General features: G+C 45.7%; 1 protein-coding gene across 1 annotated transcript in view; it reads right to left on the bottom strand.

Moving 5' to 3' along the window:
• The window catches only part of LOC311527309 (ankyrin repeat and fibronectin type-III domain-containing protein 1-like), a 433,614-nt gene that overhangs the window by 379,517 nt on the left and 33,462 nt on the right, over window positions 1–20,635 (bottom strand). Inside the window, exon 3 of the mRNA XM_084641148.1 lies at window positions 5,408–5,601. Coding sequence (XP_084497274.1) covers window positions 5,408–5,601 — 194 coding nt within the window. The remainder of the gene's footprint in view (window positions 1–5,407; window positions 5,602–20,635) is intronic.

The following is a 20,635-nucleotide window of genomic DNA, read 5'->3' as shown; positions in this document are numbered from 1 at the left end:
AACACCAAGCTGAGGATGCAAAAAAGAAAAGCCTCCTTTTTTAAGGCAGACCCCAACAATTTCAACTTACCACCCGAGCCATGCACAGAAAGGAGAGCTAGCCTGGGTCTCCTTGCATGGCTACCTGTCCTTTTCAAACACATATGGGGAGGCCAGGCGAGCAGTATGACAAGTGGCATACTGCTGTCAGGCACACTCCGCACTCCTCTCCACACCTCCGCTAATGAATCACTCATCACCTGCAGCTCCCTTTTAGCCAAGTTCTGTGCCCCTAAAGTAAGCTTGCAGCACACCCTGCTATTCAATTCCTTTGCCCTCAATGCAGCTTTACCCTGACTGCTGGTGCCTGCTGCTTCAGAATACTTCAATTTAAAGTGATTGAATCTGGTTACCTACAACCTTTGTTAATTTCGGGGAATCTAACTGCTGTAAAGAGGAAACGGGATGATTGCAAAAAAATGGGGCACCAAGATCCTCTGAAATTTGTCTATTTTGGAGAAACTCCTCTGTTCTCATGTTCCAAAGAGCAGGGAAATGGGATTAAATGACATGGATTTACCGAGCCTGATTTTGGGTTAATTTACACCAGTTTTAGATAGTTTTTTCTCCACTTGGCCTTTGCTGCATGCCCTGTGTAAGGGACAGCAGGCATCCTAGAGCAGCCTTGAGATGGATTTGCAACTTCCCTCCCTGTTCCCCTCATTCTCCTGGGGGAAGTGATCTGTGTTACCATTTTATGGAGTAAAGATTATTTCCCACCTAGCCAAGGTTCCACCACTCAGAGGCACATACACCAGGCATACAGCCCTCCTCTCATCTTACCCTTCAGCCAAGATGTGGACACACAGGGATTGGGTGGGGAAGGTCTTACTCTGCTGTCCCCATTGAGCTCAATCATGTGGAGGGCAGGAGGGGCTGATGGCCCCAAGTATGATCCCATCTGAGATTGTAGGTCAGAGGTGGGCAAACTATGGCCCATGGGCCACATCCAGCCTGTGGGACCGTCCTGCCCAGCCCTTGAGTCCCGGCTGGGGAGGCTAGTTCCCGGCCCTTCCGCTGCTGTTCCCCCTCCCCTCCGCCCGCGCTCTGGCCCGTCGCTCCTGCCGGGCAGCACGGCGGCGTGGCTGGCTCTGGCTGCTCTGAGCGGTATGGTAAGGGGGCAGGGTGCGGGGGGGCATTGGATAGGCATGGGAGTCCCAGGGGGCCTGTCAGGGGGTGGGGGTGTGGATAGGGGTCAGGGCAGTCGGGGGCAGGGAGGGTCGAATAGAGGGTGGGGTCCCGGGCGGCGGGTCCCGGGAAGGAGCAGTCAAGGGACAAGGAGCAGGGCGGTTGGATGAGTCGGCGGTTCTGAGGGGGGCAGTCAGGGAGCAGGAAGTAGGAGGGGGCGGATAGGGGGCGGGGGCCAGGCTGTTTGGGGAGGCATGGCCTTCCATACAGTTTCGCAACCCCGATGAGGCCCTCAGGCCAAAAATTTTGCCCACCCCTGCTCTGGGTACACACTAGAGCAGCTAGCCCCTCCCACCGCTCACCCCACCGCAGCTGCACTTTTATTTATAGTTTGTACAGTTACTGTGCTGGAAACAATACCTCCAGCTCCAGTGTAGACAGACCCTGAGGCACCAAAGTACATGGACAGGTTCTCAATAGAGCTCAGCACAATGTGAGCCCAGCGTGGAATGGGGGGAGGCAGGGAAAGAGCTAACAAATGGCTACAGCCCCCTCCCAATGTAAGGCAGGGGGAACTGTAGAGCTTGGAAGCATAAATCCCTCTTGATGTGGGACAGAGGGACTTGGCAGAGGGGTTAGACATACAACATGGAAACAGATGTTTCTGGTGCAGGACAGAGCTGACAGGGTTTAGGGACAGTCCCCTCCCATGGCAGAACCAAGGAAAGACAAGACCAAAATCAATTTCCCTCCAAAGACACAGAGACAAGAAGTAAGGACAACGAAGCCATGGTAGGCCCAAGAGAAAGGAGACTCATTCCCCAGAGACAAGCAGGCTACTGGGAGTGTGAAATCTCGCAGAGTGCTACAGAATGTGATGCCAGGAGTATAATCTTTTGGACTAAGCTGGAGTTACCACGACCCCCTGTTCTAACAGCAACTGTTTGCCCATGTCTGCATCCTGCTATATTCCAGTCCTCATGGCCATGAGGAATTTCCCAGCTAGCCCAATAGCCGAGGAGAGCACAGCTCTATCAAGGGTTCCACGGATAGACAGTGCCTGTCACAGCTCTCTCTCGCTCCCCTAGATAATGTCTCATTGGATGAAACTTTACAAATTAATGGAAAGGAAATTGAACAAAACTGGATCCCTACAAAGCCCAATGCTGGCTCGGCAGGAAAGTCAGCTGCCACCCAGGCCACATTTAAACAGGAAGTTGCTTTTCACCAACAAGAAGGCTCACTTGCCATTTCTCTGCATTGAGACAATTCTGCAGATCTGTCTGGCCTGCAGTCTTGGGTTAACTTGTTCACTTTTTGGTGGAATAAGGTGCCCTACTCCATTTTCCCTCCTTGAGGCCCTCTGCAGGGCACCAACTGTCTCCAGCCAAGACTGTCCAAGACCTCCCATGGAGCCAGACATCACTCCCACAGAGCTCTCGGCATGTCCTGGGCACGTCCCCTCCTTCAGCCCAGACACTCGCTCCAAAAGCTGGAATCACTGGCAGTTTGAGAGTGAAGGGCTGAGGAATACACTGGCTGGCCAAAGAAGGATGGAGCATCCTCTTGGATTAGGAAGTGATACTGTCCTGCCATCTCTCTGGGAGATTCTTCCCAGCCAATGAGAACTAGGGGCTTCCTGACAAGCCAGCCCACCAGACTGATTTTTTGCATGCTGTGAGACGCTTCTGGTGCCTGCTTCAGCAAGCCAGTTATCTGGGGCAAGTCTTTTCTAGGCAACTTCAAACTGATCGGCTGATAACACAAGCAAGACAAAATGGTCTAAATCATTAAAGCTGGTGGTGTTAGGCGGAGAGTCAGAGCTCTTGAGCTCTGTTCCCATTTCTGGAGATGATGCAGTGCGATCTTGGACAGACCACTTAAAGCTCTCAATGTGTCATTTTCCCCATCTATAAAAAGATAAAACTAGCCTACCTACAGGAGTGCTTTACTGTGAGGTTCAGTTCAGTGCATTAAAGTTTGCAGAGCGCTCTGATATCAGTGGATAAAAGGAGCTCTAAAGGCTAATTTATTAACTGTTAACCTTGCCAAATAGCAATTCAGGCTGGAGTTGGCTCCAGATTAGTGTACCAAGAATCCAGTCACCACAAAGGGAAGTTTCTCTTTTTCCCCCCCCCCCCATCCATCACTATTGTACCTTTCTGGGCTCAATGGGTACCTAATTAGCCATTTCCCACTGGGTGCCACAAAGGCAAAAAAGCAATCTGACCAGAATACTACAGCTCTCAATACATTGACTAAAGGGATTTGCTATAGAATATCTCTGTTCTATTGGAACTGAGCACCTTCCAACAGCTCATACAGTGACCTGACTAACCTTTGTCCTGTACGGTACGTCCTCTCTTATGCCTTCCTCAGGGTAGCAATACCATGTGCAGTGGAGTGTTTGTTTTGGTAGGGTTTGGTTTTGGGCTGTTTTTTTAATGTCCCTGCTGCTCTGTGTTTATGTCAGTGAAGGCAGGTGGAAGAAGTGCACCTGGCAGTTTGAGAAGAAGGTGGTGAGGTTTGTGATGGTCGTTCATGCCTGAGTTTGTTCCACGGCCTCAGATTGGCTTTCCAAGAAAGCTCCAGCAGCTCTATTTTGTGTAGAAAGTTCCACTGGACCTGAGGTGAAGCTGTCAGCCACGGTCCTCACACTGGAGTTTTAGAGGATGTTTTACATAGATGGTCTTTGAAGATAAAATCTCTCTTGTGCACAAATGACTCCTGCTAGATGCTTCACTGCCCAACAAAGACTGTTTATCCAGCTAAACCACAAGAAGTCTGTGCATGTGAACGATTGCCAGTTGGTGACTGATGAAGTCCTGAGGTCTAGCAGAGCATAGCCAAATACTCTCAATTCCAGTCTGTTTTTAGCTACTTTATTTTCCACCTAGGGGCACTGACCTCATGAGGATCATTCCCCATCATCAACCCTTAGCTGAAGAGAGGGCAGCCTATGCCCTCTCCCAGGTCTTTGTCCAGGCACCACCATCCCAGAGAGAACGTACAGATTTGAGGGCCTCAGAGGAAGACGCGGGTGCTCATGACAGAAGTCAGTATGGGAGGACAGTCTAAACATGGACATTGATATCATGAGCCATTGAGCCCCAGTTCCTGTATACTCAGGAGAACCAGTCCAAGGGAATGGTGCCATTTATGAGCTTCTTTTTGCACACAACAATCTAGGGAATTAGCAATGCCAGTGAGAGAAACACAGAGTTCAGCGCATAAAAACTGAACCAGGGTTTGAGGAAAGATTCCATTGTCAGTTTGCAGAGGTCTGGCAGTGGGAATTATACATTTTAGAAATGTAAGCATGCTGTGGGAGGGAACAGTTTTCTCTGGGTTGCATTTAGTGCTGGACTGGCAACACTGGAAAAGCAAAGGCCCTGTCTACAATAAAGTTTTTATCAAATTCTCCCACCATTGTTGTTGCCGCTGTGCAACTCCACCAGCATTAGCAATGGTGGGAGCACTAATATACACTAACTATCACTAAGCCTGCAGGGTCTGAGCCGGGTTAGACAATACAGTGGCCACTGCATTTTAGGGCTCTCACTGCTGCTAGCAGGTGGAGCTGTAGCAGGATTAGGTCAATGGTGGGAGAATGTGGCAAAATTCTCAGGATAGACAAAGGCCAAGGTGCATTCCAAACCTGGCAGATGTTTGCAACAGCCAATTCCGTAGTGCCATCTCAGCCTAGGATTGATGGGAGAGACTTGTTTCTCTGCCAAGGCTGCTGCCGAAGACGCTAATTAGTTCCAGCCACAGTGATGTTTGTTATGCTATAGACATTTAGTCCACTATGAATGGGACTGCCACCACATTTCATTTTGCAAGGCCAAAGACACATCAGATGGTGGTGACTTTTGCTTTGGTCCCTTCTGCCCCAGCTGTAGCTGATGCAGTGACCCAGAGGCAAAAGGCTCTGTATGCCCCATTACTAAGTCACTGAGCCTCTCATTTGGTTTTCAGACTTTTCAGTGCATTTCTACCACCAACATGCTAAGGGGAGGGGAAGTTGTCTGAATAGGTTGAAAGGAACGCTAAGGAATGGACAAAGCAACAAGGGTGACTATGATTTTTAGTGTGATAAAACCCATGGTGGCTGGTTTCTTAAAAAGGCTTATTTGGAAGGGTTTTGGGAAGAATGTTTGTTAGGATTTTAAAAACCTCCTCAAGACAGAAACATGCAAACGCAAGAAATGCAGACCCACCAAAGTGTACTGAAACTCACCAGCAGAGGGCACTGTGCACCCTTTCTGACAGTCTGAGGCAGAGTGGTTCTTGTACTGCTTCTGCTCCGGCATCTCCTCCTTGTACAATTTTGAATCCAAGAGAGGAACCCTGCTGAGGACAGGGGACTGAGGAATGCTGGGAAGGGTCCTTGACTTTCCCAGGAGAGGCCTCTGCAGTTTTCTATCCAGCGATCTAAAAAACAAAAACAAACTAGGAAACAAAATCCACGTGTACGGACTTTTCAGCACGTGAGTGGAGCAACGTCACATCTCAGTCGGATACTCCAGTGCAACCATTAGTGCCACTGGAACTGACAATCACCAGGTGTGTTTGTTCCTCCCCATTCAGCTCCGCAACCCAAGGATGTCACTAATATCTTAGCCAAGTATCTTCCTCTCCCTATCAGTGGGTTTTAATTAAAGGCTATAACTTGGGATGTAAATCACAATTAACGTTAAGGAAAATAGTGGTTATAAATTCTAGCACATACCACCACCACACACACTTCAATTTACAGGATAATCAAAACTAACCAAATACATAAACAAACATAAACAACATAAACTGGGATTAGAGATGTGTGAACTGGTTTGGGGCAAAGGACTCATCCAAAACCAGCTTCTGAAATCTCAGCGAGACCCCAAAAAATTTTGGAGGCTGAAAAAATTGGGGAGGAGAGATGGGAACGTATGGTTTGTTTTAACCATCTCCCCCCACATCTCTACATTTCCTTGTTTCATCCAATAGCAAACGTCTCATGGGATAGTGTTCTTGCAGTGTTCCTAGCCCAATCAATACCAAGACACCGCAGAAATCTCACTGAAAGACTCTAGTCCCAACCCTTCCCCCCCCCATCCCTACCCCAAAAAGACCATAGAATTTTGGATGGATTTCAGATGAGCATCCACATTTGTACATTCTTACTCAGACAAAAGCTCCAGACCCACAGAGGTTTGCCCATCACCGCTATATACATTTTTTTTTCCTTTTTGCAAATGCGACTGCAGTCCCTGATTTGTGCTGGCGTTAGATGTAATTTATGGGCAAACACCACCACCATGGCCAGAGGGGAGCTGCAAAATGCTACATTAAATTCTGCAGGATATTAATTTATCAGGCACTGGGAGCAGAGTACCAGGCATAGGTAGCACTGAGCCTGGTCTGGAGTCAAGAGAAGTCTTTCCATTGACTTCTGTGGGCTTAGAATCAGCCCCTAGTGTACAAGTCTTTTCCCGGAGAGGCCAGAGTGCACATGTGGCTTAGGACAGAAGTGAAATTAATTCCATCTGCATGTAGTTCACAGTGCGTGTTTGTCTATTTTACAAAACCACCACTGGCGACTTTGCAATGGAGATGCCGCTAAATGCGGAGCACAGCTGAGTTTTGTACAGCAGCAGCCTGCCTGTTCTATACTGCATCTTTGACACTTTGCTCACCTTCACACTGAAACGTAACACATTCAAAAAGTCAGAATGTTAATTCTACGTTTTCTTTCTTGAAACACCTCTCTCTGTAACACACTTTGCCGATACAAAAGGTTTGCAGATTACATACTGCTCTGCTAAATGAAGAGGTTCTGTCCTGGTATTTTAGATTTTAAAACATTCAATAGTTTTGCATTTACATCTCAGCACTTTTAAATGCACCAGTCTGTGGCTTGGGATTCAACCACAGAGAGATGTTAGTGTTTGAGATCTCACAGCTAGGTGTGCCCGTAACACCACCAGGAGATGAATTGCACTTTGGGTGGAGGAGAGAGAATTCTCACTCTGGAGGAGCAATTTTTCATGTGCCCAGTTGAGGGCAATGAGTTATTCAGAAGGAAATGATGAACAAAGGTTATATTCAGCAACCAGGGACTTATTTTTGTTTTAAATCTGGACAACAAAACTAAATTCCAAGGAATACCCTGCTTTGTGGACTCACCATCCCCCATACAGCTCTGCCAGCCTTACTAATAACTGTCAATTAACAGTGCTTAGTACTAGGAAATCACAGCTATGTAAAACAGGCTAGGATGCTGAAGGTTATCAGCCATGCCACATCCCATTAGTGCAGATGGCTGATGAGGGTGCAAACTGCAAGTAGACAAGCCAGAGTCAACTCTATTACAGCCTACAAATAGCTGCTGTTTGGCTTTTTGGTTGAGGGAAGAGTGTACAACCAAGGTTTGACAAGGGTGGAAAAATCCTTCTGCCTGCAGGTGGGGAATTAGCCAGGAGACCAATGACAACAGCATCGATTCCAGCCACTGAACAGCTGAACAAGTGTAAGATGCAGCACACAGGGAGCCATTGAAGGGCTGAAGGAATGGACCACAAGCTACGATGGGGAGGGCCCCTAAGCTACTCCTGCTCTAGCACTATATGGTGAGAACCCCGCCGAGCGGAGAGGAGGGAGGACAGCTGAGCCTCCTCCCCACAGCAACAATTCCATTCCATTCTCCCAGGCCAGTGTTCCCCCCCGCTACACACAGCCAAATTCCATGGCCTTTCTGTTTAGGATCAGGGAGTATAGAACGGTAACGACACGGATGTAGACAAAAAGCTCTCTGGAATCACAATTACAGGGCTGTCATGGGCGCTGCATAACATGCAGTGCTCCTGTCACAGCATTCCATCAAGGCAATCTCCTGAATCCCATCCTGTCACCCCTCAAGAACTAAACACTGGTCCTACCCTGAAAAACAACTATCTAACAAAGGCCACCGGATCTGCTCCCTGTATGTACTCAGGGTTAGGGCAAAACACAAGTCATACCTCAGGCTAACGCTACAGTGAACACAGGCCCTTAATCAAAAGAAAGAAACTCTGTCCATAGAGGACAATTGACATGTGTGCCCTGCACTGAATCCAGCAAGGGCAGAATGTATCACCAATAATGCACACGAGCAGGGAAGGATGCAGCTGGAGCCCCCAATTCCAAGGTGAGTTTGCAGGATTTAGGGTGTGCCTACGCTGCAATCGAGAAGTGTGACTGCAGTGCATTGCTACAGTGTACTCCTAGCTAGCTCAATGCTAGTTCGGTATGTCTACATATGCTACAATCATACTTCACAGCTGCTGTGTAGACATACACTGCATTTTAGGCAAACCGGGCCAGATGGTCAGCTGGTGTAGTTTTGTGCATGCAAGTCAAAAGAACTCTTCTAAATTTACATACGTGGCGGATCTGATTCACAATCCTTTTACTTGTAAAGAATCTGACCTGGAAGGTGAAACGGAATGATCACCAAACTGCACACTGCCATGTACAGAATAGCACTGCACTTTTAGTACCTCCATGTCACAGAGACGCAGCTTCAGCAACTGACAGCAGCACTGGGGATCTCCAGAAATCCAGCACTACATCTGGGCAGCAGCCCCCGGGACCTCAGGGTAACAGATAATGCAGAGTTTGTTCTAGGGACCACCCTTGGAGACCTCTGGATTTGGGGAATTTTAGTATTCAGTGTGTCTACAAACTGTACATTTTAAATAATTCACTGCACATTCTGTAGGCTCCACCAGAGTCTGGGCATCCCCAGTGGATGACTTTTTCCAGCAACTGCACAATCCCTTTGCTATAAAGCAAAGGAACCAAATGGAAGAAAGTGGGAGGGGAGAAAAGAAGAGAATGTTAATGTTAGCTAAAAGAAGGTTGGGCCAGATCCGGAGAGATGCTGAGTCCCTCCTTATAAGGTGCTGAATGCTCCTCCACTTCCCTTGATGTCAATGGGAGCTTAGCTCAGTCAGCACTTTGCAGAATTAGCTCCATCCTTTGCACGCACACATCTCTCCATGGAAAATGCCTTCCTGCTAACTCAAGCTTCTGGTTTTGGACTCATCTTGCACTAAAGCCACTGTGCAAAGGTAAAGAGAGAGAAAAAACCAAAACCTCCCTGTTACCCTGGGAAAAATCAGTTCAGCAATTTTGCAAATCTGTTGGAGGAGAAGCATTTGAAATTGTCAGGAGATGAGCCAGATCAGGTTTTAGTCCAGCCTGTGAAATTGTATGCCCCAGAAAGGAGAGTTCAGTTTGTCTAAATTTGCATTTGGACCTATTGAGCTTGAGGCCTGCTTTGCTGATGCAGTTTAGTACAGACTGCAGGTTACTGTCATGCTCCTCGGAAGTATTTCCAAACACGATATCATCATCCAAATAGCACTGAACTCCATGTTGATTCTTCAAAAATCAATGACATCATTTTTTGAAAGGCACTTGGGGCTGATGCGAGACCCTATGGAACACATTTAAAATGGAAATAGTCCCTCATGTGTAATAAATGCTGTGAGGTCTCTGCTATCTTCATGCAACATAACCTGGTGGTATGCACTCTGCAAATCAAGAGTAGAAAACATCTCTGCTCCACGGAGTTCTGCAAATACTTCTTCTAAGTGAGGAAGAGGATGGCCGTCAATCACAATAGCTTTATTTGGCTCCCTTAAGTCCACACAAAGGCGAATGCCTCCACCCTTCTTCTGCATCACTACTATAGGTGAAACCCATTCCGAGGAGTTAATCTCTTCAATAATGTCCTCTTGAACAAGTTTTCTAAGTTCCTCTAAAACAGCTTCCCTGACTGAAAATGGTAAGCGCCGTAATTTCTGTCATACAGGCATCTATCACATTATTCCACATTTTAACTTTATGCAGAAACCCATAAGCACAGCCGAGTTTCTCCTCAACCTGGTGTTGGGTCCCAGCTGAAACTGGTGTGTGTACCGCATGAGTGCTTTGCTGAGGAAGATCAATTCGTTCATTAACTACCCTGAGATTTAAAGCAGCCAATAAATCTCTGACAAGGATAGGAGTGCCTTTGTGGACAATGTAGAACTCTGCAGTTACACAGCAATCACCAAAAGTAACTATTGCTGGCAGGCAGCCACGTACTGGAATATGGTTTTTCAAATAGCACACCAAGTGAAGCTTGGGTTCAGTAAGAGGCACATCTTTAAAGTAATGCAAATAGATGGAATCAGGTAGTATAGAAACTGCTGAATCAGTGTCCAACATTAGCTGAATAGAGTGTGATTTGCCTGAGGGTATGGCAGAAACATTTACCGTGTACTTTATTCATTCTGGAATATATGCAGCAGTGATTTTGTCCACGCTCAGCACAGTAACATCTGGTATTGTAACTGCATGCACCTGTTGATTGAACTGGCTGCTGCGACATACTTTAGCAAAATGCCCAATCTTTTTGCAATGATTGCACCGAGCTGCTTTTACTTGTGTAGCTTGCAAGGTGTTGTAGGGATCCACAGCAAAAAGCATGCTTTTACTGTATTTGGAATTTGCTGATTTGGTGGTTTTTCATTAGTTTTCCTCTTGTAATTGTTTGTCTGCAGCAATAGTGAACTTTTCTGCAAAGGAGTCACAGCCTGGATGTGCCTCCTGTATCCATGCTCATTATTTTGGCTTCATCTGTAGCTGACTCAATATGGGTAGCAATGATTATTGCTTTTTCTAGCGTACGTTGTGGTTCTAGAAGTAAACATTCTCTTACACGAAGCATGGTTTCCTCAATGAGCTGGTCTCCAATCATCTCATCTGCCATATTCCCAAACTCACAAGTTACAATCAGACTCCTCAGGGAAGCAATATACTGCATTATAGTCTCTCCTGGTTTCTGCTCACGCTGGTGAAATCTGTAGCGATTAGCTACTACATTCACTTTTGGTACAAAAGAGTTCTTTAATGCAGTGAGTGCAGTCTCATATTTATCATCTGCAAGGGGAAAAGTGTAAAATATATGCTCCCCTTCTGCTCCAAGGCAGTGGATTAGCAGACCACGCTTTCTTACTTCAGAAATCTCTGTAGCACTGATTGCAAGCAGGTAAGTCTCAAACATATGGATCCAGGCAGTAAAAGCAATTGGAGGCTCAACTCGGCTTTGTAGAAAGGGTGCAGGTGGGTTTAGAGGCAGAAGATCCATCCTCGTCACCAAAATGTTGTAGTAGCCAGGCAAGGTACTAAGAAACTTCAACAGGACTTTATTTTTTAAAGTGGAAACCTCTTTACCAAGCTGCTGCTGCACCCTCAGTAGCTCTCCCTCAGCCTCTTCAACTCCTCCCCCTCCTTCCTGTTTCCTGTCCTTTCAGACTCCCAACAGCCAGTGCTCCCAATTCTAATAATTACAAGCAACATCTAAACACCACACAATTCTAGTATTACAGACAGCCACCATCGAGCTACCAGATTAACAGCCCAGAGGCTGGCATACAGTCGACTTTGACACTCAGACAGAACTGTGTTTCCTTTCTTCGCCAGGCCCTGCTGCGTCTTGATGCATCCTTCCTGCGCTGGCTGCCTGGACAAAGGAGATAACCTCGCAGAGCTGCTGGGACAAAGCAACAAGCTTCAGAGTGCTCACAATACGGAGCACCTGGCAAACCTCTGCACTTGGCCACATCAGTGGCTGCTCCTCACTCGGCTGGGTCGTTTTCCGCCTCAGCAGGCACTTTGTTTTTAAGTCGCAGTGACAGTAAAGTCTCTTTAAACGTTAACAGATGAGCTGAACGAAGTGCAGGATTCCAGTTCACAACACTAATTGGTTTAAAAACTGCTCCTCCCGACTCTCTCTCCAGACTGGTGCAGCTTCCAACCCACCAGGCCAGCTTCCTGCAGGAGCAGTGCCAACCACAAGCAAGCGGAGTCATTCCTGTTCCACTCTGGAGCTAGGTTAATTCTTTAATTCATGTAGGACACTGAACAACAACGAGGAGACAATACTACGTGTTAGCACCATGTGCTCAGTGCTGCACGAGGCACAATGGGCTCTGCCCTGAGGAGCTTACAGGACAGATGCCGATGAGATGAGGTTCACTAGGAGAGTACCAAGTGTTTGCTGCCCACTGCCGGAAGCTCCACTGCCTTGGCACACCCCCTCCTAAGAAGATGCCCTGCTGGAAGGAAAGAGCAGCAAGAGTTGGTCCTCCAGCACTGAGAAGAGCAGAGAGCCAGGGGAGGCCAATCAGAGCCAAGGCCATATACAAACGGCTGGTTGCTTTTACTAGGGGCCAGTTCTGCATGACACCAAAACAGTCAAGGGTTCTCTTTCTACCTTAACCAAACCTGCCCAGTCAGGGCCCTAACCTTGGCAACACTGCCCTTGGATCTTTGCGAAGGACTAGTGTTTCTACTATGGACTTTAATGCCAGGTGGCTATTTTTGAGTTAAGATTTAATTTGTTTTCTGTTACCCCTGGAAGAGGACTTGACTGAGAGCATGGCCAGAGGGCTAAGCCATGGAGGTAGAAGACCATTGTGGAACCAAGAAACGAGAGAGGAAAAGTCCCTGCAATGCTGTGCCCTGAGATGAGGGGGTGCTCTGGTGACCAGCACCTGACTGGGGAGATCTGTTCGTCCCTTCCCCCCACCCAGTGTAGCACTGGGATGAAGGAGTCATGCGACTGCCCCAGGAGAGTGATTGTGGGCCTCACGGGGGAAAAAGTGAGGGTGTGTCCACACTGCGTATCGGTGCTAGCTCTGATCTAGCTAGCTCAAATATCGAGAGGAGCAGAGCCACCGCAGCACAGGCTACACAAACCCACCTAGCACTCTGGGTATGTACTCAAGAAGCTAGCCTGTGCTGCCACAGCTTCGCGGCTACTGTCAGCCAAGTTCGCTACATCAAAGGAGCTCAGGTCAGTCCTCAGGGGGTGCAGTCACACCCCTGGGGCCTGGCACACAGGACCTGGGAGAACATTCCTTGAGAGAGGGCAATAGGGACCGAAGCATGAAGAGAAATGCAGTAGAAGGAACTGAAGGGGGAAATGAAACACGGGCAGAGTAAAGGGATGGGAAATACTAACAACAAGATCTGAAATACAAGCCAGAGAAATGGTGCAGGGCTCTGGGATGGGGAGAGAAATTCAAGTGAGACACAGGGCAAGGGGGCCCAGGAGGCTATGGAAGGATTCAGAGAGTAGGGACCTGGTCTGATAAAAACAGAGGCTGGGGTTTTCAAAGGAGTTGAAGGGAGCTGAGTGTCCAATTTTCACTGAATGTCGATGGGATTTGAACACCTAACTCTCTTAAATTCCTTTGAAAATTCCAGCCATATGCTTATACTGTGGACACAAACTCATAGGTGCTAGTATTTTTTCTCCACATAGTCATTGTATATGTATAAAGTGCAAGGCAGGTGGGGGTGGGGAAGAACCTCAGAACACTAATTCAGGTCTTCTCTCACCACTGGCCTGAACCAATCCCCAAAAGCATATTTATTCACAGTGGCCAGTCACATGCAAGACTGTCCAATATTTTCCTAAACACCCAGACAACAAACTAATGCTCCAGAGCACTGAACAGTTGACTTCCTCATTCCTGTGGGATAAAGAATCCATTTCTCATCCTGGCAAGCCAGGAAATATCGGATCTTAAAATCGCATTATTCTGATTACAAACATAAGTGCTAAGAAGTATTGTAAAAATATAACAAGTCACATGCTCAAGGTGTAATAGACCACACAGAATCACTGACAGATTGCCTAAATGCATCACAGACACTTCTTAACACACAGAATTGGGATATTTACATGGGTCAAATTTAATGCTGTGGTTTTGATGGAAGAACTAGAGAATTAATCAAGATTTAACTACAAGTCAGTCTATTAGTTGGAGACATTATGTAGCAATTTTTTATTAAACAACAAACTCTTGGCAGTGTTTGACTCCATGTGGAGCTGGGGGAGGTGTCAGTAAATGTGTGCTGAGTAGTTTATTCTATCAGTAATGGAAAGTGAGACTACAAAATGTCAAATAATTTAAAATGTTCAGTTGTCCCCAGCATCTCAGCTTTAGGTCCTAGATTTATGTTGGTATGTTTTGCTGGAGAGAGTATGGCCCAGTGGCTGTGGCACTGGACTAGGAGTCAGGACACGCAGGTTGCTCTGTTCTCAATTCTGCCACTGACCTGCTGCATGACCTTAGCCATGTCATTTCACATCTCCAGTGCCTATGTTTCTCCACCCACCTTTTATAGGTTTTGCCTTAAAAAAAGGCTGCAAGCTCTTTGGGGCTGGGACACTGTCTCCCTAAGTCCATGCTGCAAGCACAACCAGTGATTGCACCTTGAGGAGACAGACCCGAGCTGGCTTTAACCTAGCTAGCTCTGGTACTTGTAGCAGTGAAGCTGAGGAAAAGCACACTGCAGCACAGGCTAGCCCAACAAATAATCAGCCAGGGTGCCAGGTGGGTTCAGACAGCTCAGGCTGAAGTGCAAACTACCACAGCGTTACCACTCTGGTGCCCACACTAGCTAAATTAAAGCTAGCTTGTGTTTATCTACTGAGCTGCAGTCGCACCCCATAACTGCAGGATAGACAGAGGGTATGTTTGTACAATTCCTACCACATGGGGGCTCAATCCTGGTTGAGATCTCTAGGCCCAAATGAAATAGAAATAATCAGAAATAATAAAATTCCATGAGCACCCTTACCCACAATAACACTGCTACAACTGATTGCCTTGGGTTTCCTTTCTTTATCTGAGGATTAGGCTCTTTCCAGAGGGATGATAGTCCTCAATTCAATCCAATTTGGAGAGGGACATGCTGGACTTCCGCTGATGAAGGATTCTAATCATGGCCAAGAACAGCGCAGCAGTCCCCAAACCTCAGCCATTATTTATCTTCTGGATACTGTGTGAGGCAAGAAGCTGCAGCAATAGCCCTTTCTGGTATTTTTTAAATAAAAGACAATAAATCTACCCCAGGTGCAAGGAGTTCAACATGATATTTATTTTTTAATATATTTGTATATATTAAAATATACATATATATTTTAATTCAACCCAAACCTCTTTGAATGTCTTTATAAGCATCCTTTAAAATGTGGTTTAGGAGCTTAAAAAGTTGATTAAAAGACATAGCTTGGCTTACACAAGACTGGAATTTTAAATATATATATATATATATTCAGCTTTGATTCAAAAAAATGTGTCAAGCTATAAAAATATCTTCCCCAAGCACCATTATGAACTAGTAAATATCATGATTTCCACCAGATGGTTTATAAAAAGTTTTGCTTCCTGCCATCTCCCCTTGATTGAAGTGCATTTCTCCAGCAGGGGCCATCTTCCTGATGTGGAAGAACAGCAAAGGGAAAACAAAATGCCACTCTGAACTGAAAAATTGTATCTCTGCTAGAAAATTGAATTTTAGCTGGAAAGGTTTAGAAATGCTTCTGGGACCCTGGGGATAAGGCATGGTATGTGCAATTTAAATCACACAGGGAACTGGAGGGAATTTGGGGGACAGAGGAGAACCTTGGCAAAAAGCTATTTCAAAAAGGAACATTTGGGGAGAGGAGTGACAGCTTCCTGCATTCTCCCCGCTGCTCCCTTTGCTCTGAGTTCGTTCACACAGCCACTGGCAACGACTGTTCTGCTAGTGTGAGGCCTCATCCCTGACATTTACTAGCAACCCAGGTCCTGCTGTGGAATTTCTGTAAGGTGTGATGCTAAGGCAAGGTGCTCCTTGGGCAGACAGGTTGTGGAGCTCTCCCCGCGCCAGCATGCAGGGAAGGGCGTGGGCCTGCAGGAGAGCACGGCACTGGTTGGTTTGGGTGGGGACTTAAAATTAAATAGGTCATAGAGCAATTTGTAAACTAGGGGTGGAGGGAAAGCCAACAGGTATGGAGGAGCATGTGGTTCGGACAGAGGCATCACTTAGGGGAGGATCTATTAATGGAGATTCCCTATGTCCTAGTAAAGAGGAGAGGATGGAAGATAAAATTAGGGTAGGATCTGATGAGAAACAGTCAAATGAAAAAGAGCCCCATTCAATTCCATCACGTAATGGCAGACAGCTAAAAAGTCACAATTTTTAAAGTGCTTATATACAAATGCTAGAAGTCTAAATAATAAGATGGGTGAACTAGAGTGCCTCACATTAAATGAGGCTATTGATATAATAGACATCAGACACACTTGGTGGAATGAGGATAATCAATGGGACACAGTAATACCAGGATACAAAATATATTGGAAGGACAGAACAGGTCGTGCTGGTGGGGGAGTAGCACTATATATGAAATAAAGCTTAGAATCAAATGAAGTAAAAATCTTAAATGAACCAAACTGTATCACAGAATCTCTATGGATAGTAATTCCATGCTCTAATAAGAAGAATACAGCAGGAGGGATATATTACCAACCTCCTGACCAGGATGGTGATAGTGACTGAAGTGCTCACGGAGATTAGAGAGGCTATAAAAATAAAAAACTCAATAATAGGGGATTTCAGCTATCCCCATATTGACTGGGTACGTGTCACCTCACGATGGGATGCAGAAATAAAGTTTCTTGACACCTTAAATGACTGCTTCTTGGAGCAGCTAGTCCTGGAATCCATAAGAGAAGAGGCAATTCTTGATTTAGTCCTAAGTGCAGCACAGGATCTGGTCCAAGAGGTGAATAGAGCTGGACCCCTTGGTAATAGTGACCATAATATAATTAAATTTAACATTCCTGTGGCAGGAAAAACACCACAGCAGCCCAACACTGTAGCATTTAATTTCAGAAAGGGGGACTCCATAAAAATGAGGAAGCTGGTTAAACAGAAATTAAAAGGCATAGTGCCAAAAGTGAAATCCTCACAAGCTGCATGGAAACTTTTTAAAGACACCATAATAGAGGTTCAACTTAAACGTAGACCCCAAATTAAAAAACATAGTAAGAGAACCAAAAATAGTGCCATTGTGGTTAAACAAAGTAAAAGAAGCAGTGAGAGACAAAAAGGCATCCTTTAAAAAGTGGAAGTTAAATCCTAGTGAGGAAAATAAAAAAAAAGCAAAGCATAAATTCTGGCAAATGAAGTATAAAAATATACTGAGGAAGGAAGGCCAAAAAAGAATTTGAAGAACAGTTAGCCAAAGACTCAAAAAGTAATAGCAAAAAAAAAAAAATTTAAGTACACCAGAAGCAGGAAGCCTGCTAAACAATCAGTGGGGCCACCGGATGATCGAAATGCTAAAGGAGCACTCAAGGACAATAAGGGTATTGCGGAGAAACTAAATGACTTCTTTGCATCGGTCTTCATAGCTGAGGATGTGAAGGAAATTCCCAAACCTGAGCCATTCTTTTTAGGTGACAAATCTGAGGAACTGTTGCAGATTGAGGTGTCATTAGAGGAAGTTTGGGAATAAACTGATAAACAAAACAGCAATAAGTCACCAGGACCAGATGGTATTCACCCAAGAGTTCTGAAATTTCACATTTGAGTTCCTTCAGAACTGCTAACTGTGGTCTGTAACTTATCGTTTCAATCAGTTTTGGTACCAAATGACTGGAGGATAGCTACTGTGACACCAATTTTTAAAAAAGGCTTCTGAGGTTATCTCAGCAATTACAGGCCAGTAAGCCTGACTTCAGTACCAGGCACATTGGTGGACACTATAGTAAAGAACAGAATTGTCAGAAACACAGATGAACATAATTTGTTGGGGAGAGTCAATGTGGTTTATGTAAAGGGAAATCATGCCTCACCAATCTACTCAAAATCTCTAAGGGGGTCAACAAGCATGTGGACAAGGGGGATCCAGTGGATATAATGTACTTAGATTTTCAGAAAGCCTTTGACAAGGTACCTCACCAAAGGCTCTTAAGCAAAGTCAGCTGTCATGGGATAAGAGAGAAGGTGCTATCATGGACTAGTAACTGGTTAAAAGATAGGAAACAAAGGGTAGGTATAAATGGTCAATTTTCAGAATGTAGAGAGGTTAATTGTGGTGTCCCCCAGGGGTCTGTTCTGGGACCAGTCCTATTCAACATATTCATAAATGATCTGGAATAAGGGATAAACAGTGAGGTGGCAAAATTTGTAGGTGATACAAGATAGTTATGTCCCAGGCAGACTGCGAAGATCTAGAAAAGGATCTCAGAAAACTTGGTTACTGGGCAACAAAATGGCAGATGAAATTCAATGTTGATAAATGCAAAAAGAAAAGGAGTACTCACGAAAGCTCATGCTCAAATAAATTGGTTAGTCTCTAAGGTGCCACAAGTACTCCTTTTCTTTTTGCGAATACAGACTAACACAGCTGTTACTCTGATAAATGCAAAGTAATGCACATTGAAAAACATAATCCCAACTATACATATAAAATGATGGGGTCTAAATTAGCAGTTACCACTCAAAAAAGAGATGTTGGAGTCACTGTGGAAAACATTCACTCGATGTGCAGCGGCAGTCAAAAAAGCAGAGAGTTAGGAATCATTAAGAAAGAGATAGATAATAAGACAGAAAATATGCTATTGCCTCTATATAAATCCATGGTATGCCCACATCTTGAATACTGTGTGCAGATGTGGTCGCCCCATCTTAAAAAAACATATATTGGAATTGGAAAAAGTTGGGGTATGGAATGGCTTCCATATGCGGAGCAATTAATAAGACTGGGACTTTTCAACTTGGAAAAGAGATGACTAAGGGGGGATATGATAGAGGGCTATAAAATCATGACTGGTGTGAAGAAAGCAAATAAGGAAGTGTTATTTACTCCTTCTCATAACACAAGAACTAGCGGTCACCAAATTAAATTAATAGGCAGCAGGTTTAAAACAAATAAAAGGAAGTATTTCTTCATACAATGCACAAGCAGCCTGTGGAACTCCTTGCCAGAGGATGTTGTGAAGGCCAAGACTATAACAGGGTTCAAAAAAGAACTAGATAAGTTCATGGAGGATAGATCCATTAATGGCTATTAGCCAGGATGGGTAGGGATGGTGTCCCTACCCTCTGTTTGCCAGAAGCTGGGAAATGGGTGGTAGGGGATGGATCACTTGATGATTACCTGTTCTGTTCATTCCCTCTGGGGTACTTGGCATTGGCCACTGTCAGAAGTCAGGATACTGGGCTAGATGGACCTTTGGTCTGACCCAGTATGGCCCTTCTTATGTTATTATGGGGAGGATGCTGTGGGATGTGAAAGGTGCAGGATGTTTAGCACAATGGTGCGGTGGCTGCTACTGCTTTAGTGTCCTAAATCACATGGGAAACTTCAAACCCAGCACAGACCAGTTTGACTTTAACCCACCCACGAAAACACTGTTCCAAGCCACCTCTTTGCCAATGAACAAACTGCACCTGACATCAAACACCTCACCTTCTTTCACTTCAGCAACAGATCCTGTCTAAATGCCAAAACCATTTATAACAGACAAATGTAAGGATCAACAAAATACCAGCAGCTTCCCAGCATAGGTGAGACTGATCACCAGTCATAAGCACAGCACTCAGGGAAAATATGCATATGATCGCAACATGCTGAACCCAGTGGCTATAACTTTTTGGAAGAACTTAACAAAAAGTAAAATCAAGTTAACCCTGGGAAGGACAGAAGGCTTCCCCATGCACCCGAGCACTCTACGTTCCTTTCAGGTACTGGGATATGTCCCAAGATCACCTAACTGCTTCTGCAGGCACTGGAGCATTGAGGAGCCAGTAAGCAGTACTCCTCCCTCCAAATTAAGGCCCCACCGGGGGGCTAGTGGCACCTATGCTACTGGAGACAGGACAGATGCGGAAGTAGGTTCTAGTGTTAATCCTTTGCGCTTGTAGAGCAATTGAATCTTCAAAGCACTTTATAAACAAACACCACAACATCCCTGTGAGGGAGGTCTGTATCATTACCTGAGCCATTTACAGATGGGGAAACTGAAGCAGAGATGTTAAATGACTTGTCTGAGGCCACAGAATCAGCGTCAGAATGGAATTAGAGCTGACGAGTCCCTCCCTCCCAGACTCGCGCTCTCACCACAGACTGCAGTTCTTTTGGTCCTGATCACTTCTGGTCATTCTATATCCGATGGCACGGGCCGAGGGACGTACTGGCCACCACTTCCAGCGGCTCCCATTGGCCTGGAGCAGCGAACTGCAACCACTGGGAGCCGCGATCGGCCGAACCTGTGGACGCGGCAGGTAAACAAACTGTCACGGCCAGGCAGGGGCTTTCCCTGCACAAGCGGCAGAACAAGTTTGGGAACCACTGGGATAGAGGATTAGCTCTGGTGTCCTGCCCAAATTCAATCTGGGCAACTGCTTTCCTGCCTCTATAAATATTCTGCAGTTTCAATCACAGATATTATTTATCATTTGCCGAGCAGCATTGCTGTGCCCTGTTAAACATCTGCTAACATGGCTGCATTTCAGTATCAGAGGCAAGCGACGCATAGTGTATGTGGTATGCATATTACAGCCAGGTTTTCACGAGCACTCAGCAATCATTTAGGCACCCGAATGA

The sequence above is a fragment of the Lepidochelys olivacea genome (assembly GCF_965140295.1).
Source record: "Lepidochelys olivacea isolate rLepOli2 genome assembly, chromosome: 10".
NCBI lineage: Eukaryota > Metazoa > Chordata > Testudines > Cheloniidae > Lepidochelys > Lepidochelys olivacea.
The sequence above is the reverse complement of the archived record's forward strand: the minus strand, read 5'-3'. Positions and strand labels throughout refer to the sequence as shown.